This window comes from Larus michahellis, chromosome Z (assembly GCF_964199755.1).
Source record: "Larus michahellis chromosome Z, bLarMic1.1, whole genome shotgun sequence".
Classification (NCBI taxonomy): Eukaryota; Metazoa; Chordata; class Aves; order Charadriiformes; family Laridae; genus Larus; species Larus michahellis.
The window spans coordinates 41,710,902-41,737,226 of NC_133930.1; the positions used below are offsets into that span (position 1 = coordinate 41,710,902).

The following is a 26,325-nucleotide window of genomic DNA, read 5'->3' on the forward strand; positions in this document are numbered from 1 at the left end:
GTCTCATTTACCAAGTCTTACAGCTCCTCCTCTGTGCATGGTGCACCATGTCAAAGCTCTTTGGGCTATAGCGGAGATGGAGAGGTCAAAAGAAGTTCACAACTTCAGCATTTTTACGTGCATTGACAAAGACAAAAGGGAGCACTTCCAAAAAGCCAGTGTACACGTTCATCTCGTATGGAGGGAAGTGTGCTTTTTAGTTCACCTACCAAGAAGGGAAGGGGATTAGATAGCAGAGAGGGACTGAAAGGGGAAGCACAAAAAAACTTTTCACGTGTCTTGACAGTGTCAGTGATAGTTTTCATATTGAGGTTAGGAAAATCTTGGTAATTCTTTGACCTCTGTTAGTGGAAACACTTATTTAAATCAGTTTATATTGGCGTATGCTAATGAGGCAAAAGAGAACTGATTTGAGTATTCTGCTAGTCTTGGTTTCTGTCTAATTTGTGTCTTTAAAAAGTGAGTGTCTTAATGGAAGCCTCTTTATTTCATCATCTAGATTAATAGAGAATTGAATTGCAGCATGCTTTTGCTGTTTATGCATTTTGCATACAGTCTAATTGTGGAATAGTGGCTGAAAAATGTGATCAGCCTCCTTTGTATTGTGCCTGAGGGAAAAATGAACAAAATACAGTGGTTACATGCACTGATGGCAACATTATTGCCTCATAATAGCACCAGGTTAACTTGTCTTATTGCTTGTTAACTTTGTAAGGAATCAATGGCTTGTGATAACTCACTTAGAAGTAAGAAATTGTGGCCAAAATCGCTAGAGATCTCATGAAAAGGATGCAATTATAATACATCACCATACTGTCTACTGCTGCATGTTTTGTTTCAGGGGGCAATGCAGTAAAGTATTCAGGAAGTTCTCTAGGCTTCAGTCAGTTTTACTGTGCTGTATGTCATCTAAGCATATATTGAAAATAAAGTTCCTACCATGCCTAAATATGCAGCCAAGCGATACCTTGTTTTTACATTGACTCTGACTTAGGCAGACTGAAAAACAGCACCAAGAGATACAAGCTTCCCATGTTGATAGGAGTGACTTTGTGACTGAGGCATGAGATGGACCTCAGGGGCTATGTGTGTTCAATTTCTGCTGTGGTTGCAGGCTTCCTGTGTTGCAACAGTCATTTCCCACCTCCCTGTGATGTTGTGAGATACCAGTGTGCTCAAGTAGTTCCTATTGCATAAGGTGAAGGGGGCGCCTGCAAGGGTGTAGGTGAATACTTGGGAGGTTGTTACGATTCAGTTGATGTAGTTTTGATCTGCTGCAGCTGGTATAGATGGTTTGATGTTCATATCATTGAATGATGTAGGCAGTAAGGTGCAATTCATTTTGGGTCTAAAGCTGTAGATCATGCCCCTGCTAATTTCCGCTGCTTCTCCACTGAGTTTACCAGCTGCAGTGCAGTGTGACACTTACACAACCCTGTGGCTTTCGAGTTGGGGCTGGTTCCTCTCTGGTCAAAGTGGTGTGTGTGGCTGGCTGCAAGCTGTGGCTATCATTGTGGGGCCCTGTGGGCTATCAAGTGCTGAATGGCCTCACGTGCTGGATGGTGGTATTTGTTCAGTGTGGCTGGAGGTACTCATATACTATGGCTACCTTCTTTTGAGTAAATATTGTCTGCCTTTATATTCATGAGACACACGCAAGCTGGCCGATTTACAGCTAACGATGTAGTTCTGACAACCTGGAGCTCAGCACAACCTGCAAAAGCTGCTTGAGAAGCCAGACGGATTTTCACGGTATTGTCCCCTGTCAGCTTCCATGGAAGCATTACGTAGGCTGGAGGAGGCTGTAATAAACTTTTTTCAGAAGGTGCACTTTCTGTTCCAACTGCCAGTGAACTAGTTAACAACAAACTACAAGGGTTGCTCTGTATTAGGGATCTTCAGTTCCGTGTGCAAGATAAAGTGGTCAAATATACTTAGAAGTACAATAAGATGCCAAGCACTGGCATGCATACGCACAGACAAACATACAAAAACGAAACGCTGCATGCAGTCCTTTCCTTTCAAACACTTTAATATTAGTTGATGGTTTTCCTTTTACAAGATAGACATGGGCCATAATGTGCTTGCTCTTCTATGTACATGCATTCCCTAGAGGTGCTTCTAAAGTCCACTAAATTTGGATGAAGACCATGAGATCCATTATATAGAAGCAGAGCAGGAGTCCTTACGTGCTGTTCAAAGGGAAGTAGTTGTTAGTGATAGAGATGTAATAGGCTGAGAAGACAAAATTATTTTCCCCCGTCTTGCCCCAGACTAGAGCTGAAACAGTAAGTACGAGGAAGCTGTCAGATATGTGTTAATCCTTCTACCAAGGAAGGCATTTTATTAGCAATTTATGCATATATTGTATTGTTAATAATGTTCCTATGTTTTTACAAAATGGTTATTATATCATGTCTGAGTTACAGTGCCTGGGTGCAGCGCACCTGCTGGTCCCTTTTGGTTTCCTAAGTGTGTGCTGTTCTCCATGGTAAAATGTGTGTTTGCTCTCCGGTTCCCACTAGTGTTTTTGGCACGGCCTCGTCTCATTGTGCTGTCTCTAGGTCCAGCTTTTCAGAATGGCAGCACTGCAGCTCTTAAGGAAGACCACGTCTGTACTCCCTCTAAACAGATCATACAACAACAAAATACCATGAATAAAACCTAGCAGAGCCCACTTGCTTCTGCAAAGTGAATTGTTCATTGAGTTTTGCTCTGGATGTTGTTGGCAGGGCTGGAGACAGGCTGGAATTAGGCGTTTTTTTAACACCAGCATCTGTGCGTGAGCGCCGGGGGAATTTCGGCCACTTGGTTGCTGTCAGCACAGCTCCCCAGGCCATTAGGAGCTGCGGGGAGCTCTGACATGGTATAAAAAGCCCAGGTATTTTCCACCATGCTGCAATGCCTGTGCAGGAGCCAGGGCCAGGTGGCAAGTCAATGCGGTGAGACAACGCGATGGTGAAAAAGTCTTCAGCCTTCTTGTGGTCTCTGTTGCTGCTACCCACCATGAGGCTGAAAGGAGGTGATTTTCCAACACAAGGCAAGTGCAGACACACTGCTCATTATGGAAAGCAAAAAGGGGTGAAGAGAAGAGACAGGGAAGAAGTTAAAAAGGAGAAACGATACTAGTCTGCGTGACAGGCAGGGCAGGGTATTGAGTTCATTGCTCTGGCCTGTTAAATGCAATGCAAAATACTGTTTTCCCATAACTGAAGAAAATGGGTCTGTCATTTGCTTGTGTGCACAGAGGAAGGCTAGCATTAAATGTGTGTGAAAGCTGCAACCCTGTGTCTATATTTGGTTGGGAAAAAAGTAACCTTTTTTTTTTTTTTTTTTTTTTTCCACCGTGTTGTTGCTGTTTTTGCTTGGCTGTAAATCGCTGTGTGATCACTTGATGGGCAGGCTAATGTGTACTGCTCGGTTTTAACATAATGCTGCTTGTTACCGGCGTGCTGTCTGGGGAAGGCGTTCAGGCAGGTGCTAAGCATTGGAGCCATCCATCCTTGGGTACCGGTGACAGCTGGGCCGGCCAGATGCCATTCCTGGTGCCCGCTTGGGCTCTTCCTCTGCGTGTAGAGTCCTCCACCCCATTACCAGAGACGGGGTCGGTAACGTAGAGTCCTCCACCCCGTTACCAGAGACAGGGTCGGTAACGTGGAGTCCTCCACCGTGTTACTGGAGCCGGGGTCAGTAACGTGGAGCCCCCAGCTCGCCCCAGGTTCAGAAACGCTGGGGAGCAGCTGGTGGGCTCTGCCGCACCACGGGGAGACTCTGCATCCACTGGAGTGTGGGGCTTGTGCCTGCGACTGGAGGTAGCCCCGGCGTCCCCCGTGGGGTTTTTGGGGAGCTGAGTTTGGTTGCTGTGGTGAAGTGGAAATGAAGTGATGGAGAGGCTAATTACAGACTGTCTATTTTGGGTCTTTTGCATACTACGCCACTGAAGATTAAATCAATGTTAAAGCAGCTAGCAATGGGCGAGTTTTAATTGTCTCTACCATACCTAATTTAGGTTCAGCTTTACAAGGCCCATGGGTTTTCTCCTCTCTGTGAAGGCATGATCCCAAACCTATTAGAATCAATGAAAAATGCCTTGTGTGGATGCTTAGGGAATTTCTGTCTTACGTTGCTTTCCAGCAGAAATCTTAAAGTGAGATTTTGGCACTCTACCCCTCCACCTTCTCTTCCCCTCAGCTGTGAGAAAAATAATGTTTTTCTCAAATACTCCTCAGAGCCATTCTTTGTATGTTTGCTGTAAATGAATGGAAAACATTCGAATTCTTGTGGAGTTGACTTATTTTTACAAAAGCTGGATGAATATTGGCATAAATTCTACAATAACTTTGATGTTTTCAGGACGGCTTTCTGTAGGTCCCTCAGAAGTTTTTTTTTCTTCTCCTGCCTGTAGCCTTTGGAACAGGATTTAAGTAAATGAGTATTGGAATTGAACGCTTATATATACAAATCAAGAGCTCGGTCGCTTTCTTTACGTCAGTGCAAAAGGCATTGCCTAGGAAATGGTAGGAAATCAAAGACAACTGTAAACTTCTTAGTAAATGATGTTATTTTTAATAATTGTAAAGATTTTTAAAACCCATTTTTTGGGGTTCTTTTTGGATGATTTGATCAAAAATGCTATGACCCATATGTGGTGTGGCTGACCTCCACCAGAAAATGGTGGTGTAATTTTTTATGATCGCCCCATTGCAGTACAGAGCCACATGTCATTGGGCTTTCAGCTACATAATCAATGAAAGCTGTACCTGTCCTGAACGTGGGATGACCTGGAGATGATAACACATTGTCAGGAACTTGAGGCTTGAGTATCGTAACTTCCTTTTTACTGGTTATCTGTGATGGTGATACACCACTGCATTTTTTAAATTTTTTTTTCTGAGTGCCAAGAATGCATTTGCTCGTGTTTCACCTGCCTTTTGTCCTTTACATTGTCTGCTTATAAGTGACCGATTTGGTTTACGTTAGCACTGTAGCTTTACAGAACTCTAAATGGGACTGCTGTGATTCTGTTTGCAGCAGTATGTTATTTGCTCTCCTGGCATTTCCTTTATTTAATTCTTCTTTGCTTAAAAACAAACAAACCTTAAAACCATTTTCTTCCTTCCAGGAGTGTTTCCAAATTGCCTCCTTCGTTATTTGCATTTATCCCATTTTCGTAGTTGAGGTCAGCATTTCTTACAGTTACGGGTGGATTTTTAGGCTTGCATTTCCTCACCCCAAAGGCTTTTATGGGAGAGAGCTTAGAAGAGAAAATGCTATTTTTGTTTGTGCATTGCACTGAGAACCAGCAAATCTGAGACTGAGGAGCCCCTGAGCTAGCAGAGCCTTTCCTTACAGCCCCCTCTCCCAGCAGGGCTGAGGGCGCTGCCTGGGGCGTCTTTATGATGCTCTTCACCTGCTGTTGGTGTTGGAAGAAGTCTTGAAGGTTTGGATTTGCATAAAAACCTTATTTTATGCAGCTTTCTGCCCCTGCTAAGAACACATGGGAGGTATTTCTGCATGGTCTGTACCTTGTCTCCTCTCTGCCCGTGTACGCAGGCATGGGGGGCAAAGTGGAGGCTTTAAGAGCCCCCTCTGCCCTTTCCTTAAACTTTCTGCCAAAGAACAGCTGGACGTTGGTTTCGATACAGAGCTGATGTTTCATCGTTATGGTTTCAGCAGCCCTTGAGATAGGCAAGAGCTCATTCCTCTCTCGCTTTAACCTGTGGCTGTAAATCAAAGACGACTCACTCCCAGAGCCAACCCACTCACTGTTCTCCCTGAGCGCCCCCCCCGCCCCTTGCACCAATTTGTTGCGTGTGAACCTGATCCTGTGAGGCTAGCTCTGCAGATGAATTTGCCACCAGTGGAGCTCCTAACAGCCACAGATCTGTTTGCAAGATGAGGACCTTATTTTATTTGCAGTTGATGTTTTCAAATAAATATCAATCAGTTTTCAGCATACAGCAATTTTGCATTTACTGCAGGAATACAGTATCACTCAAACTGAGATAATATAACCACTGAAGCTTGTAAACTGTGTTGTTAATTAGACCATGTGTTTTTGATGGACTTTTTAAAGCTATTAAAATTTACATGTTGGGGATTGAAATAATTAGTTCTCTTTCACGTGTTTGACAGAATTGTGAATGGCATTTTAGATTTCTTTCTTACGGTTGAGCTGCTTTGAAATGTACCTAGAAGGAGAATCTGTATATCCTTCAGTGATGTGGGTGCCATGCGCTTGTTGAAAATACATACCTTTCTTTTTCAGTATGCTTTAAAAAAAATAAAAAAAATCAGGAAGTTTCCTTAGCTGTAAGGAAAAGTGGCTTGCATTTTAAGTTGGCGTGCAACTTCAAGAGCACACTGTGCTGATGAACAAAAGAAAGACAGTTCCCCGTTTAGCCAGGCTGTAAAATAGCTCTTTGGAGAGAAAAGGTGTAATTCCTGGCAAGTAATAGCATAAAAAAAATCCTCCCCTTACCTGATACTCTTGCAGATCAACACAGAATGTAACTGCCTCTTAGAGACGAATTATTTCAAGCCCTGCATGTGTTTCAAAAGCAAGGAAAAAAGATAAAAGGAAGCATCTGTACTTCATAGTTTATAAAATAAATAATTTTTTTCTGTGTCTGATCTTCATTTACAGCACCAGCAACAAGTGGTGCAGGCTGTGGAGCGTGCCAAGCAAGTGACCATGGCAGAACTGAATGCAATCATTGGGGTATGTGGTCTTTCCGTTTTAGCTCTAATAGTGTTTGTAAGTAGCTTTTCTTTTCTGTTCTCTCTTGTATGAACCCATTGCCATCAGGTGGGCAAAGGCTGTGGGCAGTTCAGTAGCTTGATCTTCATAAAAGCTGGTTACTACATGAAAACTTTTGCTTGCACTGTGCGGAGAAGACTAATGGGGTAATTAATGTCCGTGTTGTATCCATTCCCTAGAGCTGGGTCAGTATCGGGGTTTTTTTGCTGTCCTTTTTAAGTAGCATTGCTTCCGTTGCATACTGCATGCTAGTCCGCTTCTGTAGCCACCGTCACGGGGAGCATTCATGTGACAGCCGGTGCTGTAGGAGGGTTTTTCCCACCCCTGCTGCCCACATCTTTTTCTGGGTAGTGGCTCAAGACTGAATATTCACCACACTTCTTATTTTTACATTAAAAAATAGGTGTTACTTTTTTAAAAAAAAAAAAAAACAAACAACAAACAATAGCCAACCAAAACTGACAGCAAAACGACTCGTCACCAGTGCCCTCATAGACGCCATGCTCCAACTTATCTAAAGATACGGGTGTGCGGAGCCCCTCTTGTAAAAGCTTTACTGACGGTGGCATTAGCCTGATACAGCAGTCCTGTGAGGTTTTATGGGTGTGGGCAACCCCAGTGTTTACATTTTACAACTGGAGAGGAAAGGCATAACAAGGAAAGCTGTGGCTGTTCACACTACATAAAATAAAGGTGAGAAGTCATAGCTTAATAGCACATTATTCACATGTATAATTATGCAGCTGGTGCAAGCAGTTGTTTAAGTTATTCTAATGAAGACACTACAACTGTACTTCCCATCTTCTGCGCCCTCCCAAATGCTTTTTCTTTTGTGTATAGATTATACATAAAAGTCTTTTCCTTTTTTTTATTCAGTGTATCAAACACACTTTGAAATGCTAATTATTCCATTTACTTTCATTAAAATTCAAATTGCTGAGTGAAGATGTGGATAAGGGTCGCCGAATAATCAATCTGAAGTGAAGATATTGCTTCAATTATGCCTCTGTCTTTTAACAAGGAAATCAGGACTCTCTGATCATTGCTGATGGTAGTGTAGAGCAGCGGTCTGATTGTAGCTTGTTTTTAATAGGCTGTTTCTAACTCTGTTTTGTATCCCTCTGACCACAAGAAAACACTGGTAGTCAATTAGGAGATATAAATGGAAAAGAGTAACCTTTATTTCCTCTGAAGTGCCCGTTAGAAAGAAGGGGGTGAATCGGAGCGAGTCGTGTAGAATCATGAATAACATTTGTTGTACGTCTTTTACGCTCCAGTGGGGAGAGTGGGAGATGAATAATTTCCCAATTAGTTTTCATTACCTAACCAAAAATATTGCCTTCTATTAACATTCTTTGCGTAAAGTAAGTAGCTAAGGGTTGGCTTCTTTGTTAAAGAAGTTTTTATATGTATGTGCTGAATGTGTATACGTAGGGTGTGTATATATGTGCACGTACCGTTTTGTGTTTGTGTGTATGTGCACACTCACGTGTATGAATACTTCACGGTCTGTGTACCTTTTTGCCATTCACCTTTGTATGTATGAGGGAGACTGCGAAAAGCAATTTGCTTTCAAGTAAAGAATAAGTTGATTGATGTAAAATACGTGATGTTATGGATACCGGCTATTGCGCTTGTTATTTAAGTTTATCCTGCTTTCACAAACCCCTAAACCACACAGAATAAATACAAACAGACTAGACACTTGTCTGGGAGCCTGGCAGTAACTTCTGTTGGTGTTGCCCCACCAGACAGAAGTAAATGTTCTGTTTGTTGCTGTCTGAATTTAAGTCAATTGAAATTGTATTGCCTCAAATTTTCATAACATCTGAATTTTGGTTTTGTGCATTAAAATGGGACAGCCCTCACCTCCCTCACAAGACTGATTTTTACTTTGCTCTATTGTCTTTTTTCACTCTCCTGTTTTATGTTGACTTAGGAAGTGCTGTTTGGCCCTCACTTTAGTTTTAGAGAAACAGGAGCAATACGGACTGAAAATTTTGTGTTCATCAGGTTTAAAGAGAAGTAATCTAACCCAATCTTTAAGACATTCATTTAAAAAATGGACTAAATAGGATAGCAAGTTATCAAAAAAGCTTAAGTTCTGGTTGCATGAATACCCACAATAATGTTATGTCTGCACTTAGAGAAAATGTAGCATGGGACTGAAAATGGCTTGTCAAGTGAATACCAATAAAAATAAAACAAAAAACTTAATTAGAAATCATGGCTTTTCTATATCTCTAATTATGTTGTCTTATATTATTTTGCTGTTTGGTAAGTCTGACAGAGTTTGTGTTCTTTTAACCCTGGGATATTTTAAAAGCTTCCGAAGTTTGTTTGCTCTCTACATATTTTTAAAAATATATCTTTTAGTTACCTATCGAGCTGTGTATCAGGTGAAGACAGAAGCAGTATTTGAGTTTTTGAAATACAACTGTAGCTTAAGTTTCTGTGTGCTTTAGGTGCCTTATTCCATTCACCTCACTCATGCCAAACCCCTTTGGTTCGAACGGAAGAACGCTGTGTTTGAGTTTAAAATGGATTTTACCAGAACGGAGGATGGCACAAGAAAAGAATCAAATGTGTGCAAATCATGTCTCTCTCTGTGTTTCACATGTATATATTTTTGTATGAATGTGCTCTGATTTAATGGAATCTGATGAAGCACCTTTTAACTTTGCAATATTATTCTATCTTCATTGGTAAATGAACCAAATCACTGATCCGTGCAGTTTAAATGCAAAATACTGAAGTGAGCCTGGAACCCGGAGAGACTGCTTGTTCTCCTGACAATAAACTAGTTGTGTTTAATGGAATGAAACACAGTTATAATGACTTCTTTCACAGGTCATGTTCAGTTTAAAACTGTTGACGGGCTGAAACAAGTTAAATATCATTTATCTTCTTCCAGAGAAATGCGGAGAGAAAAACTAAACCACAACTAGGTATCATAAGCATGCTGCAGGACTGTAAATCTGCAGGCATCCAGGCTCCACATCTGGTGTTTGCCGTGGATGGTATGATTCGGCATTCTTGCTCGGAGCGATCTGTAGTGCACATCCAGAGCTCCTTTCCAGGTTGGGTGTGCTGGGATGAGCAGTGTCATGTACCTGGTTGATCTTGTCGCGTGTCATAGCTGCCGTGTTTTTAAATTACAATCTGCAAGATCACACTGTTGGAACAACAACACACAAATTGTAGCCTTAAATCAGTAGTATGATCTAATTAGGAATGATGTTTTCATTTCCTGTATTATTAAATTGAGTCGTCTAACTCTCTTAAAATGTTTAGGCTTGGGTTTTTTTTTTTGTTGTTTTTTTTTTGTTGTTGTTGTTTTGGTTTGGTTTGGTTTTTTTTTACATCCATTATAGTACATAATCAGAACATGCTGTGTGAATGCAGTTACATTTTAATAAGGGAACCAGGGAATTAAATTGTAACTTTATAAGAATTTTATCAGAGTCTATTTTTTTTTCCTCTTTTTAAAATAGTCAGTTTTCAACTGCAGTTGGGTAGTAAGGCAGAAATGGAGGCTACTTGCTTGTGTGCCTGTTTATCACACGGAGAGAGATAAATGTACCAAAAACTTAAGAACAGGTATGTGATGGTGTTCAAAGAAAATGCAGTTTAGCGCAAGAAATGCTGAACCTCAATTTTTAGCAGTGACATTTTAATGATAGGAAGTCTGCAAAATTATTTGCCATCAATTGTGAAGGCAATAACAAGCCTTGGTGGTTTTTCACACCCTCTGTGTTAAGTGCTTTCAGAATGACAGCGTAAACTGTGTTGGAGAACTCCAAGGAAGTAAAACTGATTAAAATGTTCATGCTTGAATGGTGCTGATGGAATAGTTCATTTGGACTTTCTCTACCTCCTGCAGCTCAAGCTGAAATATTAAAATTCAGTGGATTTAAATCTCTCTCCCCTCAGCTCAGGAAAAAAACATTACATTTTAATAGGTTTTAAACTCATAATTCATTGGTTTGGAGCAGCACTATTAAATCTATTTAAATATTACTTGTATTACTAAGGAAATGATTTAAATTATTTTTCCTTTACCATTCTATACATCTTGAGTGAAAAAAAATGGCTTTAGTTTAATTTTTAAGCATTTTGTTTTATTATGTCACTTTTATTATCTTCTTTAAAAATAAGCAAATGGCAGTTACTGGAAGAAAGGACTCCTGTATTGTTACATATAATCATCAAGCTATAAAGTTCCCTCTTTAATACACTGCTTGTCAAAATTTCTACCCCGCATTTGAGGCTGAGGTGCTTGTTTGACCCATCTTGAAAGGTGTGTAATTTTTGGTTGCTTTCAAGCGAGTAGTCCATTTTACAGCCGTGGAGAGCAACACCCGCTTTTTAAAAATAGCAGTATGCTGTCACAGGCACGGAAACCTCTGAAAGCGGTGCGGTGCAGGTAAACGCACAGGAGTTGTAAGGAAAACTTGGCATCAGTGCATGCTGCCGCTGCCGTGGCACCACTGGTCCAGGGCTCCTGCAGCCATATGCCGTGGTGCTTTTTTGTATGCATGTAAAATGTCCAGAGGCATCTCCCCACTCCTCACACAGGGTGGGTTGTTTATCATAGAATCATAGAATGTGTTGGGTTGGAAGGGACCTTTAAAGGTCATCCAGTCCAACCCCCTGCAGTAAGCAGGGACATCTTCAACTCAATCCGGTTGCTCAGAGCCTCATCAAGCCTGGCCTTGAATGTCTCCAGCGATGGGGCCTCCGCCTCTGGCCAACCTGTTCCAGTGTCTCACCACCTTCATTGTAAATGCCTAATCTAAACCTGCCCTGCTCTAGTTTAAAACCATTGTCCCTTGTCCTGTAGCTACATGCCTTTGCAAACAGCCCCTCCCCATCCTTCCTGTAGGCCCCCTTCAGGTACTGGAAGGCCGCTATAAGGTCTCCCTGGAGCCTTCTCTTCTCCAGGCTGAACAGCCCCAGCTCTCTCAGCCTGTCTTCACGGGAGAGGTGCTCCAGCCCTCTCATCATCTTCGTGGCCCTCCTCTGGACCGCTCCAACAGGTCCATGTCCTTCTTGTGCTGAGGGCTCCAGAGCTGGACACAGCACTCCAGGTGGGGTCTCACAAGAGCAGAGTAGAGAGGGAGAATCACCTCTCTGGATCTGCTGGACACGGTTCTTTCGATGCAGCCCAGGATCTTTGTGTACGCTTGCACAGTGAGGAAGAGCAAGGGGTTTTTGATTGAAGTGGTGCAGCTGAGGGACAACATTTTGATTCCAGTTTGCATGGCAAAGTCATTCCTGCCAGGGCACGGGAGCTTTGGGGAGGATGGGGAAGGGCGGTAGAATGAGCAAGTGTGTTGTAGCATGGGGGCAACAGTCACTTGTCTCTCCGGCCCTTCCGTATTGCTTGTTCAAAGGTGTATTAAGCGGTGGTTGAAGCTTAAATGCTGTAAAATGAGCTGTCCACCTGCTGTACGTTGTACACAGGTTGTTACAGTGGGAAGGTGGCAGAGGAGGTTGACTTAATGGGTACGTGCTTTGAGCTGTGTTTATTTGTGTAACCCAAAGCAATGCTGAAATTCATTCCTGCCCGCTTAATTACTCTTGTTTCCTGTTTGTATGTTGAGGATGTGTGATGATAGTGGTCCTGCAAATTTTTTGATGCAGTCTAGTGCCTGAAATTGAGATGTAGAAGGAACTGTAGATACAGAAAGCTGTTGGGTGAACACTTTTGGTTTTGAATTATTTATCTGAAGTGTGACTAGGTTAAAGACACCTTGGTTTTTTGGAGGAAAGAGGTGTTTTGTAGGTATTTTTTTCTTCTCCCCTTATTCCCAGGTGCCAGCTTCAGAGAGCGCCTTGCAGGTGAGGCATAATTTAAATCAATTTCTTCCATAAGCAGCATTATCCTGATTTAAAAAAGCTAAAAAAGAGGCACAGGATCTTTTTAGGGATTTTTGAGGGAATTAATTTGAATGTAAATAATTCCAGGTTCCATACTTACTGAAAAACGCTCAGAGGATGGGTTTTAAATACTGCTGCTCCACTTAGAATGTGCTGCTGCTGTTTTCCTCTTTTCCTCCTATTTCCGATAGCTGTGGTAGCTACTGAATTTATATTGGTCCATCACTATACAAGCAGTCAGTAACGTTGCAGTATGAAGTGCAGGCCACTTACTACATCTCGCTGCCAATATGCTGATGCCAGAGGCGCTGCTCGTTATGCTTAAGTAAGTGCGTATGACATGAGTGTTACGGCTCACATACTATATCTGATCAGGCAGGAGAGCTGACTGCTGCCCCTGTGCTCCTCAAGGTTTTCCAAACCCTGGCACCAAAACTATGTGACCACCGTATCTTTTTTTTTTAATTAGGATTAACCAGTGCAGATACGAGGAGTCCTATGGAAAATTTTCTTCATGTTCTACAGCATGAACATATGCAATATTTTATTTATAGCTTATTTTTGTATGTTCTCACTTCACACACAGTGGAAATGAGAAAATGCTGTTGCCAAGGTGGTCTGTCCTCCACCAAATATGGATTTGCCATACTCCATCAGACTCTGTCCATTATGTGTTATATATTACCTTCAGTGATGACCTTATACTGGTGCTTTGGAAAAGAAGAAGAAATCTATACAGGATCTGTTTGGTTTTGAAGTATTGTCAAGGCAGGGGTTTCCCAAAAACGCTTCATTGCACAATGAGCAATGTTTATGTACTCGGTGGAGATGCAGCCCATTTAAATAGGTACCCTTACTGCACAGTATAGCCAAAAGACGGTTATTATTGTGTCATGGTTTCATACCACAGAGTTCTGTTATCACCCCTAAACAGGGTTGTATATTTGTCATCTAGATGTCTTCCCAACCACTGGGGATCAGGACTCCATCCAGTGGATGAGTTAAGTAAGCTTTTGCTTTTCTTCAGGTATGTGAGTGTCTTCAGTCTTAAATGTAAGCTAAAGTGAGGGCTTTAGTGCCTAACTGGGATGGACACTACAGTACTGCATAAGGGAAGTATTTCCAGATGTTAAGTTCATCCATGAAGAAGGAATTTAAGAGGTCTTAAATCTTTAAGTTATCTGATATTTCAGGATGCTTGACTTTTGTTAGTGAGACAGTTCCTTGCCTGTTGGCTGGTGAACTTTTCACAGACACTTCCTTAGTATATGAATGCATCACAAGCATTGATGAACTTACTCCAGTAATGTTTCTGAAATAAAGGGAGTACTGTTTTCCCTGTTCTACCTTTGGAAGAGGCTGAGGCAAACAGAACAAGTGGTCCTTCCACAGTCTCGGAGCTGCAACTTAAGTTCAGGTGATTTGATCCTTGTTAAGAACTCCTTTATCAAAGCTGCCGTAACTGGGAAACTGCAATAAAGCAAAAGAAATAACTTTAAATTTCAGTTATTTGATTAACGGGCATGACACGAAAGAGTCAGAACACTGCATCTCTCAATGAAATCTGCTTGGAGAGAGACAATGGTATCCACATATCCTAACACCTCATGTTGACCTGTGGGAAGAGGCTGCTCACCACTGAGAAGAGTAGCATTACGGTGCTCTGCACAGGGCCAGAGCTGCACCAGAAATGGCAGTCGCTAAAGGTGCAGAATCCAGGCAGTCCAGGTTTTTATCCCAAGCAAAGACAATTTGCTGAAGTCCAACACAGTGTGTGCTTGTGTGTTGTAAGCATGACGAAACACAGGGTTGGTACTTAGAGAGTTATGGAGCCTATGCTTCTCAGTGATTGCTATCCAGAGATTTGACTTGCTAAGGATTGACTTTAAAAGATGCCTTAAAGAAATGCATGTGTGAGATGCACAACATGCATCTCTCTTATGCTAAGACTACACGGCTCTTAGACTATACCTTGCGAGGAAGCTTAGAAGTGAATTATAGTTGCCACATTAAAAACTCTGGTGATAGACTTGCTTATAAATTTAGCAGCTGAGATCTCTCTGTGACCAGTGGCATTACTTAACTTTTCTTCTAGCTTTTATTGTTTGATTCATTATACATCTCAGATGGTACCTTTTTCACTTTTCAGTCATGTTTATGTACCACAGGGTTTCAGAAACTTTTTCATGTCAGGACCCTATAAGAAGGTTATTTAGGACTCTGCTGGGAAAAGTGCATAGGCATCACTCTCATTTTCTAGTTCTAAAGAAAAGGACCAAGATTCACAAGATCACAACAGGGATACCGTTTTCCTACTGTCAGTCCAGAGGAGAGAAAATACCTTCCCAGCATCCATGGGTAGGACATGAGTGGAGCACTTGGTAAATAAGACACTTGAACCAGTGTGCACCCACCTATCCAGAGCTGATTTTTGCCATCTGTTCATCTGCAACAGAAGACACACTGCCATCATTGCCCTTTTCTCTGTGTTGGCCTTTGTGGAAAGGTTTTGAAGGGGAGGTTTGGTATGTTTGACACATTTCACACCACTAGCGCTCTGTTTGGCAAGACCTTGAGCTTACTTGAGTTTCGTACTTTCTGCCTTCTTTTGAAGGAGATGTGGATTTTTCTTTTCTTTAGCTAGCAATTGATGGGGGAGAAGGAAGGCGAGGAGAGCTTAAGTGGCATGATTTATATAAGAATTTCTGCCCTTTATTAAATGATAGTAGAAAGTGGTTCTAAAAGAGCCTAATTCTTCCCCAGCGTGAAATGGAGATGGAGAGGAGTCCTGCAAGCAGAAAAGGGAACTACTGAACTCCAGGATTCTGGGGGAAGGTCCAGTTGGCCTTTTGCAGGGGACTAGGTTTTTCCTTTATTAAAATGCTGGTCTTTTTTACCACAAATCTTTTATCTGCTAGTGGGTTGTATTAATTTTTTTGTTACTTTTGTCCTCTTGTCTACGCTATTTCACTGAGTGAAAAATAGTTGTAAGGGGGGAAGGGAGGATAAATGGTGAAACATGTATCCTGACAGATGTTCATATATATATGATTAAGAACGGAAATGTGCTCTGCATATATTGCCTTTCATCCCACAATATGATTCGGGAGATGACTTTTTGTTCCTAGATCACTTAAAAGATCTTTGAGGCAATTTGTAGAGATATGATTCTGATCGTTTCTTTGTTATTTATGTAGGAGTTCTAAATGCTCCCCCTCTGATTAATGACAGCTATTGATTTTTTTCCTTCCCCCCATAGTTTTCTCAGTGGAGCTTGCTTTCCTCCTGTAGAATCAGCATCCTCAAAGGCAGAAATTACTGATTCTCAGAGTAAGAAGCCTGGCATTTGCCCCCACCACCTTTTTTAAAAAAAGTATTATTATTAGTCTCCTTCTTATTCTCTCTTGCTTTTTATTGTTCTTCATTCTTTTTCCTAGATTTTGTCTAACCTGTGCATCCGTTCCCCTTTGTGAACAGAAACAATGTGTGTGTTTTCCAGTAGATCAGCTGCGTATGAGTGTTTAGAGTTCCCACCAATCTCTGGTACCTTTCTTTCACTGTGGGCACGTTCCTCTGCAAAATGATCTCTCTCCCTTTAAAGAGTACGCATAGTAAGTTGCTCTACACTACATCCGTACCACAGCCTCTTTATGGTAAACCAGTCATACGATATATACGCATATAGCTCCAGGACCCTTCCACTGGAGGAACTGCTGCGTGACTCTTTGTAGGCTGTTTTGCCGTGTTGTATCTTGACATCGGAAAAACCTTTTTTGTACTGGTACGTTAGCAGAGAGAGAACTGTACAAAGGAAGTACACACAGCGCACAGCATGTCAGGGGTGTGAAGAGGCATGATAGATAAAAATTCATATCATCCTAAGCCCACTCATAACTGTGTGTGCCAAACGACTTCCTTTTCTTGCTGGTCTTTAAATCATTGATAATCACACTGTGTACTCTTGAGCCATTGTTTTTATGTCTTTATTTCCTCTTCATCTTGGTTACTGTTTTATCTGTATGCTATCTTACTAATGATTCACTCTGAGCAATCAATCACTTCATCTAACAAATTTCAAATAAGCAATGGAGCTATTTTATCCAGATTTTTTTTAGGTACCCTCCTAGTGGTATTGCAGGTATGTGTATGTGCATTGTGTGTGTGTTGTATGTGCATTGCAGGTGTGTGTATGTGTATAAATGTAAAATATCTTCTTGAAACGTCAGTTTATTAACGATAGAAATGTCTTCAGGTTAGAGGGAGTATGTTCAGGTTGTTTGGATAATGGCTGTGATCTTTCAGGGTCTGTAAGAGGAAAAGTGGTAGATTACTGCGACACAGAGCCGCTTGGAAAGTATCCAGTAAAAACTTGAATCTTTTCCAGGAAAATAGGCTTTGAATGTGCTGACTATAACAGGAGAGCATTAGAAGTGAATTTGTTAGTGGGTTTATTATCACATTTTGCTTTAAATTTGATCTTTTAGAGATGTGTTGGGAAAAGAATTAAGCTAAGCATCAATATTTAGAAATGCAGTTGTAAAAATTAGTGATACACAGATAAGAACCTTATGTAATGCCTTTTTACCCGTTTGTTTAGATGTGGCTTTGGACTTATTTTAGTCCTTACTGTAGACTGCCTAGAAGAATATACGGAAAATCAATAAAAACCCAAACAGATTAGTAACAAGCAGATGTTATCTTTATTTGACATGTGTTACTATGTCTTGAAAGATTTACTTCAGTTTTTACTACAGACCTAATTTAAATGATCATCTTCCACAACTTATTACCAAAAAGAACGCAGTCATCTTTTTTGGCTTCTTTCTGTTCGCTGAGTTTACCCTTGTTCTTATATTTTTCTGTATTGGATGTTTCTTAAAAACATTTCAATCTGTTTTGAAATTCTGTAGGGCATATTTCTTGGTAGCTAACTGTTGCTGCTTTTATTTTTAAATAGTTCTGGAAAATTTACGGCATAATAAAGCCTGGTGTACTGCCTTTGCAAGTTTTCACCTATTATGCATTGATGCTGAAAATGTATGCTTGACTTTACGCATATTGTAGTCAACTGCGATGAGATTGTCTAAAGTTAACCACATGCTAAGAGTTCATAAATAACATGACTAAGGATAACAATTTAAAGAGAAGATGGAGGAGTGGGAAGTGAAAGCATTACAGCAACATCAAAAAAATTATGTGGTTGCTCAGTTGGCTCATTTTCAGGCTTTCCTTGCAAGTTTTTAAATTGTGTCGGATTTTATGATCTAAATTCATGGTACAGGCAGAAACAAATGTAAACTTCCTTCCATAGTGGAATATTTCTGTGCGGATAGAATATCTGTCAGTTGTCTTACTCCTCCATGTCTTTGGCATTTTGATGGCTAGAGGAGACTACCTTTTTTTTCACCACTTTGTAGCACTAACCTGATGCCCGCTGGGTTAAGCACATAACTCATGTTATCAAGCACTCATGTGCTTGCTGAGCTATGTAGAGAGGTTCCCAGCAAAAGGCAGTAAAAAAGGGGATTGAATTTGCAGCGCAGTTTTCTTCCGGCTCTTCGGAAACCATCCTGTACCCACAGAAGAGGTCACTTAATGCGAATTGGGTAGGTCAGTAGGCAGATCTGTACGGATTGTACAGTGCTGTGCAATGAGTGTCCTTTACCTGGTACACTTTGGTTGACAGTGAAATAGTTAACAAGGGGAAAGCTCTGTCATTGTTGATATCCTCAGGCTCTTCTCAAAGGCTTTGCTTCAAGCCACTGGCAGATTCAGGTAGACGTCTTCTTGTGGTGGTTTATAGCACGTTCTCAAACGGGAACGGGAAATTCCTTTTTTAAAATGAGGCTCCAGAACACAGATTATTTTGTCCATTCCTCTTCCTTCTCCTCCTCCCACCCCAAATCAGGCATGACAGATTGTTTCCTTGCTGTAAGGCAGCCACGTTCAAACTCTGAAGCTAAACAATACACTGTTGGCTCTGGCTTCATTTCGTTGCAGTTAATTTAAAATTCTGAGAAAAGAAGCATCCTTCCATAAGAGCATCAAGAAAGCAAAATGCGTTTAATACTTCCCTCAAGAAGGAGCACTTGCTGGAATGACATGGGTTCGCAAGCAGGGAAGGGAGTGAGCCTTCTTCCCTCTTCCACCTGGAAGAATCTTCTTTCCGGTTTTCTTTTTTTTGTGTGCTTCCCCCCTCCCCACCCCCCCCCACCCCCCATTTCTTTTATTTTTTATTTTTTTTTCTTCTCACCTTCCTTTTGGATCGTTCCCCTCCTTTCCCTGGCAGTGATCTGGGTCGGATGGCATGTGCGTGCCACTGCCAGGCTGATTCCACCACCTGGGTTGTATTTCCAAGAGTAAGAGAAGGCTCTGTACTTTCACAGGGGGGTATTGAGGGAGGCGTGCGAGCAGTGTGCTGCACGAGTTCCCTAGCCTTCTGTTTGTGACTTGCAGTCTTTTGCTATCAGCTCACCCTTATGTAAAGATTCACGCTAGGGAGGGGGAGGAAAAAATCGAGTGAACGACATATTGTGTCTTGATTGATTAAAGAGCTGGGTCGTGAGGTGGGAAATGGATTTAGGTTCAAATGAAAAACAAAACAAAAGTAGGACTTGAATCTGTGCGATTAGGAATTTAGAATGGAATGTTTTCATGCAAAACAAGTTAAGTTTTCGTTTCTTCTTCCGAAGTCCTGTACACAGACGTGCGGGGGGGGAGAGAGCAATCCTAGAGGACTCCAGATTGGATTTACTCTGAGTCCTAAGCAGTGCCTGCCCGAAAACGAAAAAGAAATTTCAGAGCTAATCTGGTTACTATATGAGAACAGAAATTAGTTGGACGGTTAGTGGGCAAGCCTTAGACCTGAACAGATCTCTCTTGGGATATATTTGAAATATATGGGATATATTATATATCCCATATATGGGATATATATATATAAATTATGGGATATTCATATCAAATTTATTTGGGATATATGAAAACATAACGTTTTCACTGTTTTTGTTGTTTTTTTTCCCCTTGCCTTCCCATTGAACAGCAGCAAACAACCTACCTACCCCACAACAGTGGGGTATAGTATAGCACAGAGCTTGATGCAGCCCTGGTTGAGGTCAAGCACTCCAATTCGAACCTCTCAAGGGCTTTCTCTATGTGTTGCCAGTGTACTGGTAAAAATGACTTTAAACTCTTGTCAGCGCAGTTACTGGTGCATGCATCACAGTCCCACTCAAATAAACCTGTCACAACACAGAGTCAGCAGCTAGAGAAGAGTACAAGGGCAGGCCTCTAGCTTTTCATTCGAGCATCACTAAACGTGCACAGAGTGCCCAATTATTTCAGCATTATTGAGCAAGCCTACAGGAGGACCCAAGCCTTGCTACATTAGATTTTCTTTAGTAATTTGCTCAAGTACCGCTGAGGACACTTAAAGGGCTTAAAACGGTGGCTGCAACCGGTTTCCTTTTCTGGATTGTTAATTCAGGTTTTCTCTTTCAAATTAACTCTCACTGCATGCTGTGCAGTAGCGCTGGGAGAACTGTTTAACACTAATTTTCTCAATTTTCAGCTTTCTTTTTTTTTTTTTTTTGCATTATGTAACTGCTTTTATAGTTACATATGTTTTGATTAGACGTGTACGTACTGCTAGAAAGAGTAAAATATAATACCCCTGTCAGAGAAATAAAATTTCACCAAAACTGTAAAATTCCTTTCCTGTATTCTTTTTTCTATTAAATTTTTTTTTATTGCTCTTTTAATTCAGCCTGAAGTTTACCAATTGTGTTGTGTCCAAACATATGGACATTTTTAAAACACCAGGATGTTTGTGAGAGTTGATAGCCGCATCAATGGGATGCATTGGTTGATCTGATCAATGACATTTGATGTCCGGGATCAATCGGATAATCCCCGTCTCCCCGAACAAATTCAATATCTGTGTTTCGTTTTTCACAGCAGCAACAACTCCAGGCCCAGCATTTGTCACATGGACATGGTCTTCCCGTGCCGCTCACTCCGCACCCCTCGGGCTTGCAGCCTCCAGCCATCCCTCCCATTGGCAGCAGCGCCGGTCTCCTGGCACTGTCCAGTGCACTGGGGGGGCAGTCCCACCTCCCGATTAAAGACGAGAAGAAGCACCACGATAACGATCACCAAAGAGGTGAGTGCTGCCAGATGAGTGCGTGGCTTCGTTTGTCTCTCTTTTCTTCTTTCATTTTTTTTAAACCCTGCTCTTTTTTTTTTTTTTTTTTTAAAAAAAAAAAGGAGGGGGGCTGGGAGCAAAAAACCCTCATTGCTTCAGTATGTATTGCCTAGTGGTAGCCAGAAATTGTGTTCAAATGCTAGAAATCCAGTTTTATAAATCTGGCGGTACAGTATTAATAATTAACTGTACAGAAAAGTTAACATCTGTGCAATTTATTATTTAACAGACATCAGGGTTCTTTCTTCGGAGTATGATAAATGTATAATTTTATGTAAACTAACCAGTACTTTTCTCTTTCTCTCTCCCCCGACCTCCCCATCCCTTGCCACTGCGTCCTCTCCTCCTTGCGCATGGGGGCTGCTCTGCATGCAGACAGAGACTCCATCAAGGTAGGACTTCATTTTGCAGATGTAAGGGGTGGCCCGAAAGAGCTGCGTGCTGCGTTTTTCTGCGGCGTGGGCCAGAGTAGTGGAAAAAGTTGCAAAGTGAAACCGGGTTGTGAAGCTCATGTTGATGGACAAGAGCCCTGCGTAGACTGCGTGTCACGCTTAGCAAGTGGCGAGTAGTGGGGGCAGCTAGGATTGCGGGCGACGTGCCATCCAGTGGGTTTGGTGGAGCAGCATTGAGACTGTTCCTGGCTATGACGAAAGGGCTGCCCGGGGTCTCTACCCAAGCTTATGAGACAGAGTTAGCCAGTAGTTTTAAGTCATTTGGAGGCTGTAAACTGTAGTTCCCATGTATCCTAATAAAGCAGTTATGGAAGGAGAGCTCTGTCACTCACAGGGGTGGGGTGCTGCCCATTTTCCTTTCCGAAGCAGCTGAAGAGGAGTGGGCTGCTGTTTGCTGCCCTGACGAGGGTGGTACTTGGACTGAGGATCCTGTCTTCCTTTTCCAAAAGCTAACTTTCAGGCTGTGAATGACTCTGCAACGTGCACATGTGCACCATCCTGTGCATGACAGTGTTTATAAGTAGATGTAATACACACCCTGTGGCTCGTGTCATTTTGAGCATTCGGTGATGCATACGACTACGATTCCACGTTGGCGCCTGGATGCTTGTCCATACTGGATAGCCACCAGAGTCTCTCAGAGGCTCCTGGGGTTTTAACACTGCAAGTAGGTAGGTGAATCTTGGCCCTGCCCTCTACTGGATCGGTCTGCTCTCCCTGCTGACACTGGCCATTTACCAACTCGCAACAGAACCAGTCGTTTCCAGCTGAGCAGTTCCCTGCCTGGCTCTGCATAGCTGTATGGAGTTACGGAGTAGAGCCCAGGTGGCTTGCACGATTTTGAGGAGCATAGGATTAAGCCTTTTCAGGTGATGGTGAGTGTGAAATGAAAGATACACTTCCCTTACAAAGACCAAGACCCGTGCCTGCCTTATTGAGCACTTACAACCCACTTGTCAAGTTTTTAGTGGTGCCTTTTTTAGGAAGATGTAATTTATCATTGGCGTTAGCCCAATGGCAGAAGAGGTGTTCCAGGCACGAGTCTTGGGTGCGTTAGACAAGGTTACCAGATGTTACTGGTGTGCCCTAGACGGTGTTGGGAGGAGCATGGTGCCGGGCACAAGCTGTGGTCCCTCCAGAGACCTGTCTGGCTGGGACTGCCGTGTGGGGGGCTGTGCCTTTGCTTCTCCAGCAGCTCCGGGTGGGGACGTGTCCCACAGCCTTCCCCATGCTGCCTCTGGCAACTCTGCCGCATCCCAGCCAAGTGCAACCGAGCCAATGGTTGTCAGTTGTGCTGTTACCCACATGGCTCTGCATAACAACCGTGGGCTGACAGGAACTGTCAGTTTTTACCGTGAGCAGCAAAGGCACCGAAGCTGTCTATCTGCCGACACAGGACAACAGTGCGTTGGATTTCACTTCAGCTTCCTTGTCATGAGGGCTAGAAACTGGGATTACCACTTCATGCGGCGAGGCTGGGGGCAGATTAATGATGATTTCCCTGGAAGCCCCTCCTGTTCGCTGTGAACTGATAGGTTTAGTCTGTTTTCTGTTTTCCTGCACCCGAACCATCAAATACGAGTAGGGCAGATACCCGAATCTGGGAATACAAACCCACCTGGTTTCTTCAGCGATTTTGCATACCTGTACAGCTGGAACCACAAACGTTTCACTCAAGAAAGTGAATGAGGAGAACTGTTAGCATATGCCAATTGCTGTTTTTAAACAAAATAGCTGTTTCTGTAATGTCTGTGGGATGTTGGGGTGTTTACACCAAAAATGCTGATTTTTGTCTGGGAATGATTCAATGGCAACTGTTATTCATACAGCTTGGAGAGGCAGAGGAGGGCGTCACTACTTTGTGCCAATTTACTTTGAAATGATAAGTGGATGTTTGTCTTGCACCGTGTTCAGGTTGTGAGTTGGCTTGTGTGTCAGCATTACAGGGCTTGCTGCCAGCTTTGCAAGGTGAAATAGTTTGCTAATTTCCTTAAATGTTTTCAGTGATGCCCAGAGTAGCAGTTAGTCGCTTGTTCGATCGATCTGTCCTCCCTTAAGTGGCTCCTGGTTAAGAGAGGCTTTTTATGATTGTCTGCTGTGTGACTTGAGATGGTTTTTGTCAGCCAGAACGTGCCAGTTGCCAGCAGCTGGAGTCTGTGTGCTTGTATGAAATAATTTATTCATGCAGGATAATGCTCCTTAACATTTAACAGGTAATGAACGTGACATAAATTTCCTTCTTGCTTTTAATTTTTCCCTTTCCTCTTCTAATGTGCAAACAGGCAGCTCTGGTACTCTAAATAGTAAGTAATTTTTGGCCATCTGTCAAAAGGAAATTTCAATACAAATTTAAATTAATGGTGCCTGAAATTTTTTATAGCTCCTCTAAAAGCCTCTAATGTGCAGAAAATTCTGAATCTGCTGGTAGTAATTAGTGTAGCATGTAATGAGGATATGGGCAATGTTATACAGCCCCAGTGTAACGTTTTGATATGGTAGCAAAATTTTGATTTATACAAGGTTGTGCCTGGGTTTAATTGTGAGAGACACTTTAAAGTGTTTTCTTGCTGATACAGATTATTAAGCAGGGCAGATTTTAGAATAGCTCATAAAGTGTAAATTTACGCTTTAGTGTACGATTCAGATAATGAAGGTACCCTACCCATTTCTACAAAGAAAGGAGTTAGCTGGAGCGTCCAGTTCTTGCCAAGCCTGCTTCCAGTGCTTTGGCTTTGCCGGGCTGTTGTCTTTGTGAAACTTTCTGTCTCCTCCTGGTTCAGGCCAGGGAAAAGGCAGTTCGCATCACTCTCCTAAACGTGACGTTTTCTGCCTGGTAAGCCAGCCCGGGCTCGCATCCATCCCAGCACCTTCCCGGAGCAAGCAGTTCACTGCTGAAACCCAGTAGTCGCCTTCTAAATGACATGAGATTGTCCAGGAGCTATTCCTAAATAATAGATCAGCGCCAGCACAGCGAGCTCCGTGGAGAGGGGCGGCTTTTGGGAGCACTTTGATTTCGTGTTGGATTCAGTCCTCCGAATCCTTTGCAAAGTTTGAAGTGTGGGAAAACTCTAGACACAGTAAAATGGGTCACGGGAGTGCTCTTTGTGCAGCGACGAGGCTGCAGAGCGGACAAAGGGGAGGGAAGGGTGGCAAGCGCCGGGGCTGTGCTCAAAGTGCAGCCCTGGCTTAAGGGCTCTGAGGGAATGTAATGTGTTTAGACAGAAAGACAAACAGCTCTGCAGTTAACCGAGCAGCTTCTCGCAGAGGGCTTGGTGTGTCCCCTTTTCAAAGCAGTAAAACTTCTTTTAAAAAAAAGGGGGGGGGATTATTCTGCAGTGGATTCTTGCTTGCTAATTGCACCCCGCAAGGGTTTTGCCACCTCCTGCAAGAACTGCTGATGCAGGAGGTGTGTCGCTCATCCCAGCCCTGGGACCCTCTCTGGGACAAATGTGGCAAAAGTTTCTCTGGTCCCTAAAAAAGTCCCTTCTGTAAAACGTACCCTGTGAAGAAGCTAAGGAAGCATTTTGTGCGCAAAAGCACGACCTGGCAGAAAGTAGCCTGGCGCTGGCAGGCTCATCCCACGGCTCTCGCTGCGGCAGCCGGAGTGCAGGAGCCCCCAGATGCTGGCTGGGTTGGGGGTCTACCAGAGGGAGCCAGGATGTCCCTGAGCGGGTTATTGAAGAATCTGAGTCTTCTGAATCGCTGCCTCGTGTACAGAATTCCACTCATGTAACTTTTTGCCACATCTGTTGTTTTCTGTATTAATCAAGTAATGAGAAATACTCAAGTGGTGTGTTAACTCTTTTTTTTTTTCTTTTTTTTTTTTTTTTAAACCCTGAATTGTAAATTATTTGGGGCAGAGACCCTGCCCATAGTTAAGACTTGCCACCACAGTGGAGACTGTTTGTTTTGATGCTGGGGGATGCTGTTTCAGCAGCAATAAGTGCTGGTAATTAAAAACTGCAGTCTTGGGGCAGGAATAAAATAGCTTGTTTGAGGTTCCTCTGGAAAAAAAGTTTTACATGAGAGGATATGAAATAACGCGTCAAATGCAGGTTTGGAGTGAGTTTCTGTCGAATGTGCTACTGAAGTAGGAGAAGTCTGTCAGGGCAAATTCAAATGGGTTTAGCAATAAGCTTGCTTTTGCCTTAATCTGTGTGAAGGCTAATAATAACACGTGTGGCAGATAACAGGGAAAGCGGATGGGTGGGATTCCCACTGTCATTTACATTTGTGGTGGTAGGTGCTCCAGTGCTTCTCAATGTAGCTTCTCGAGCTGTTAGCCACTATTAAGTGTTTAGACCTCTGTTCACTTAGTATGTAAGAAAGAGTAAGCTGCTTACTCCTGCAGTTGTAGTCTGATACTTTTTTAATAACAAAAAATAAGTTGTATGGGTGTAATGCTTCTGGAAAGAACAAGGCAGTTTAAAATCAAAATGCCTAACATGCATTATAAGACTTTTGGATATTAGCAAATGTAATTACATTGCTCAGACTTAGTTCTTCTGCTGGTAGAGGAACATCCCATAAATTGCTGTGAGGTACTGCTGTGGACCTTGTCTGAATTGGCAGGTTTCTTTTAAATGAGACTTTCTCTAGTGACACAAGTGTTGTGCCAAATGTCTTTGCATTCAGTATGTATTTAACGAGCCAAAGAAATGTAGTTATGTGTTACACACCTAAAGAAATTTACATAATTTATTTCCTGATCATTTTGTTATTTTCACACTTTAATACTCTTCATCTGAAAAGCGCTTCACAGGCTTGTTAAAACCCAAACGTTTCACACTCGTGTCATGGATTCTGCTTGTGCCTTTCTCTGTTCAGAAATGAGGTGTTGCATGTATTTTGCTTTCCATAATGATGAAGTGGTAGTTTTAAGCTGAGCATATTTGAACTAAACTTTACTCCGCCAGAGTTGTGTTTTCGATCTTTGTGGGTGTTTTGGGGGTAGAGTTATCAAAATATAATGAGTAACTTCTGTTGGCTTGTGATACAGTAATTTTTTCAGTATTAATTGATATCTG

At 42.3% G+C, this 26,325-nt stretch overlaps 1 protein-coding gene across 4 annotated transcripts in view; it reads left to right on the forward strand.

Moving 5' to 3' along the window:
• Positions 1-26,325, forward strand: part of LOC141735993 (transducin-like enhancer protein 4) — a 99,163-nt gene that overhangs the window by 34,455 nt on the left and 38,383 nt on the right. For 2 of the 4 annotated variants that reach the window (XM_074569579.1, XM_074569577.1), the window contains exons 6-8: positions 6,647-6,721; positions 20,600-20,804; positions 21,222-21,238. In XM_074569579.1, the coding sequence (XP_074425680.1) occupies positions 6,647-6,721; positions 20,600-20,804; positions 21,222-21,238 (297 nt within the window). The remainder of the gene's footprint in view (positions 1-6,646; positions 6,722-20,599; positions 20,805-21,221; positions 21,239-26,325) is intronic. The other 2 variants (XM_074569576.1, XM_074569578.1) reach the window with 2 other exon arrangements.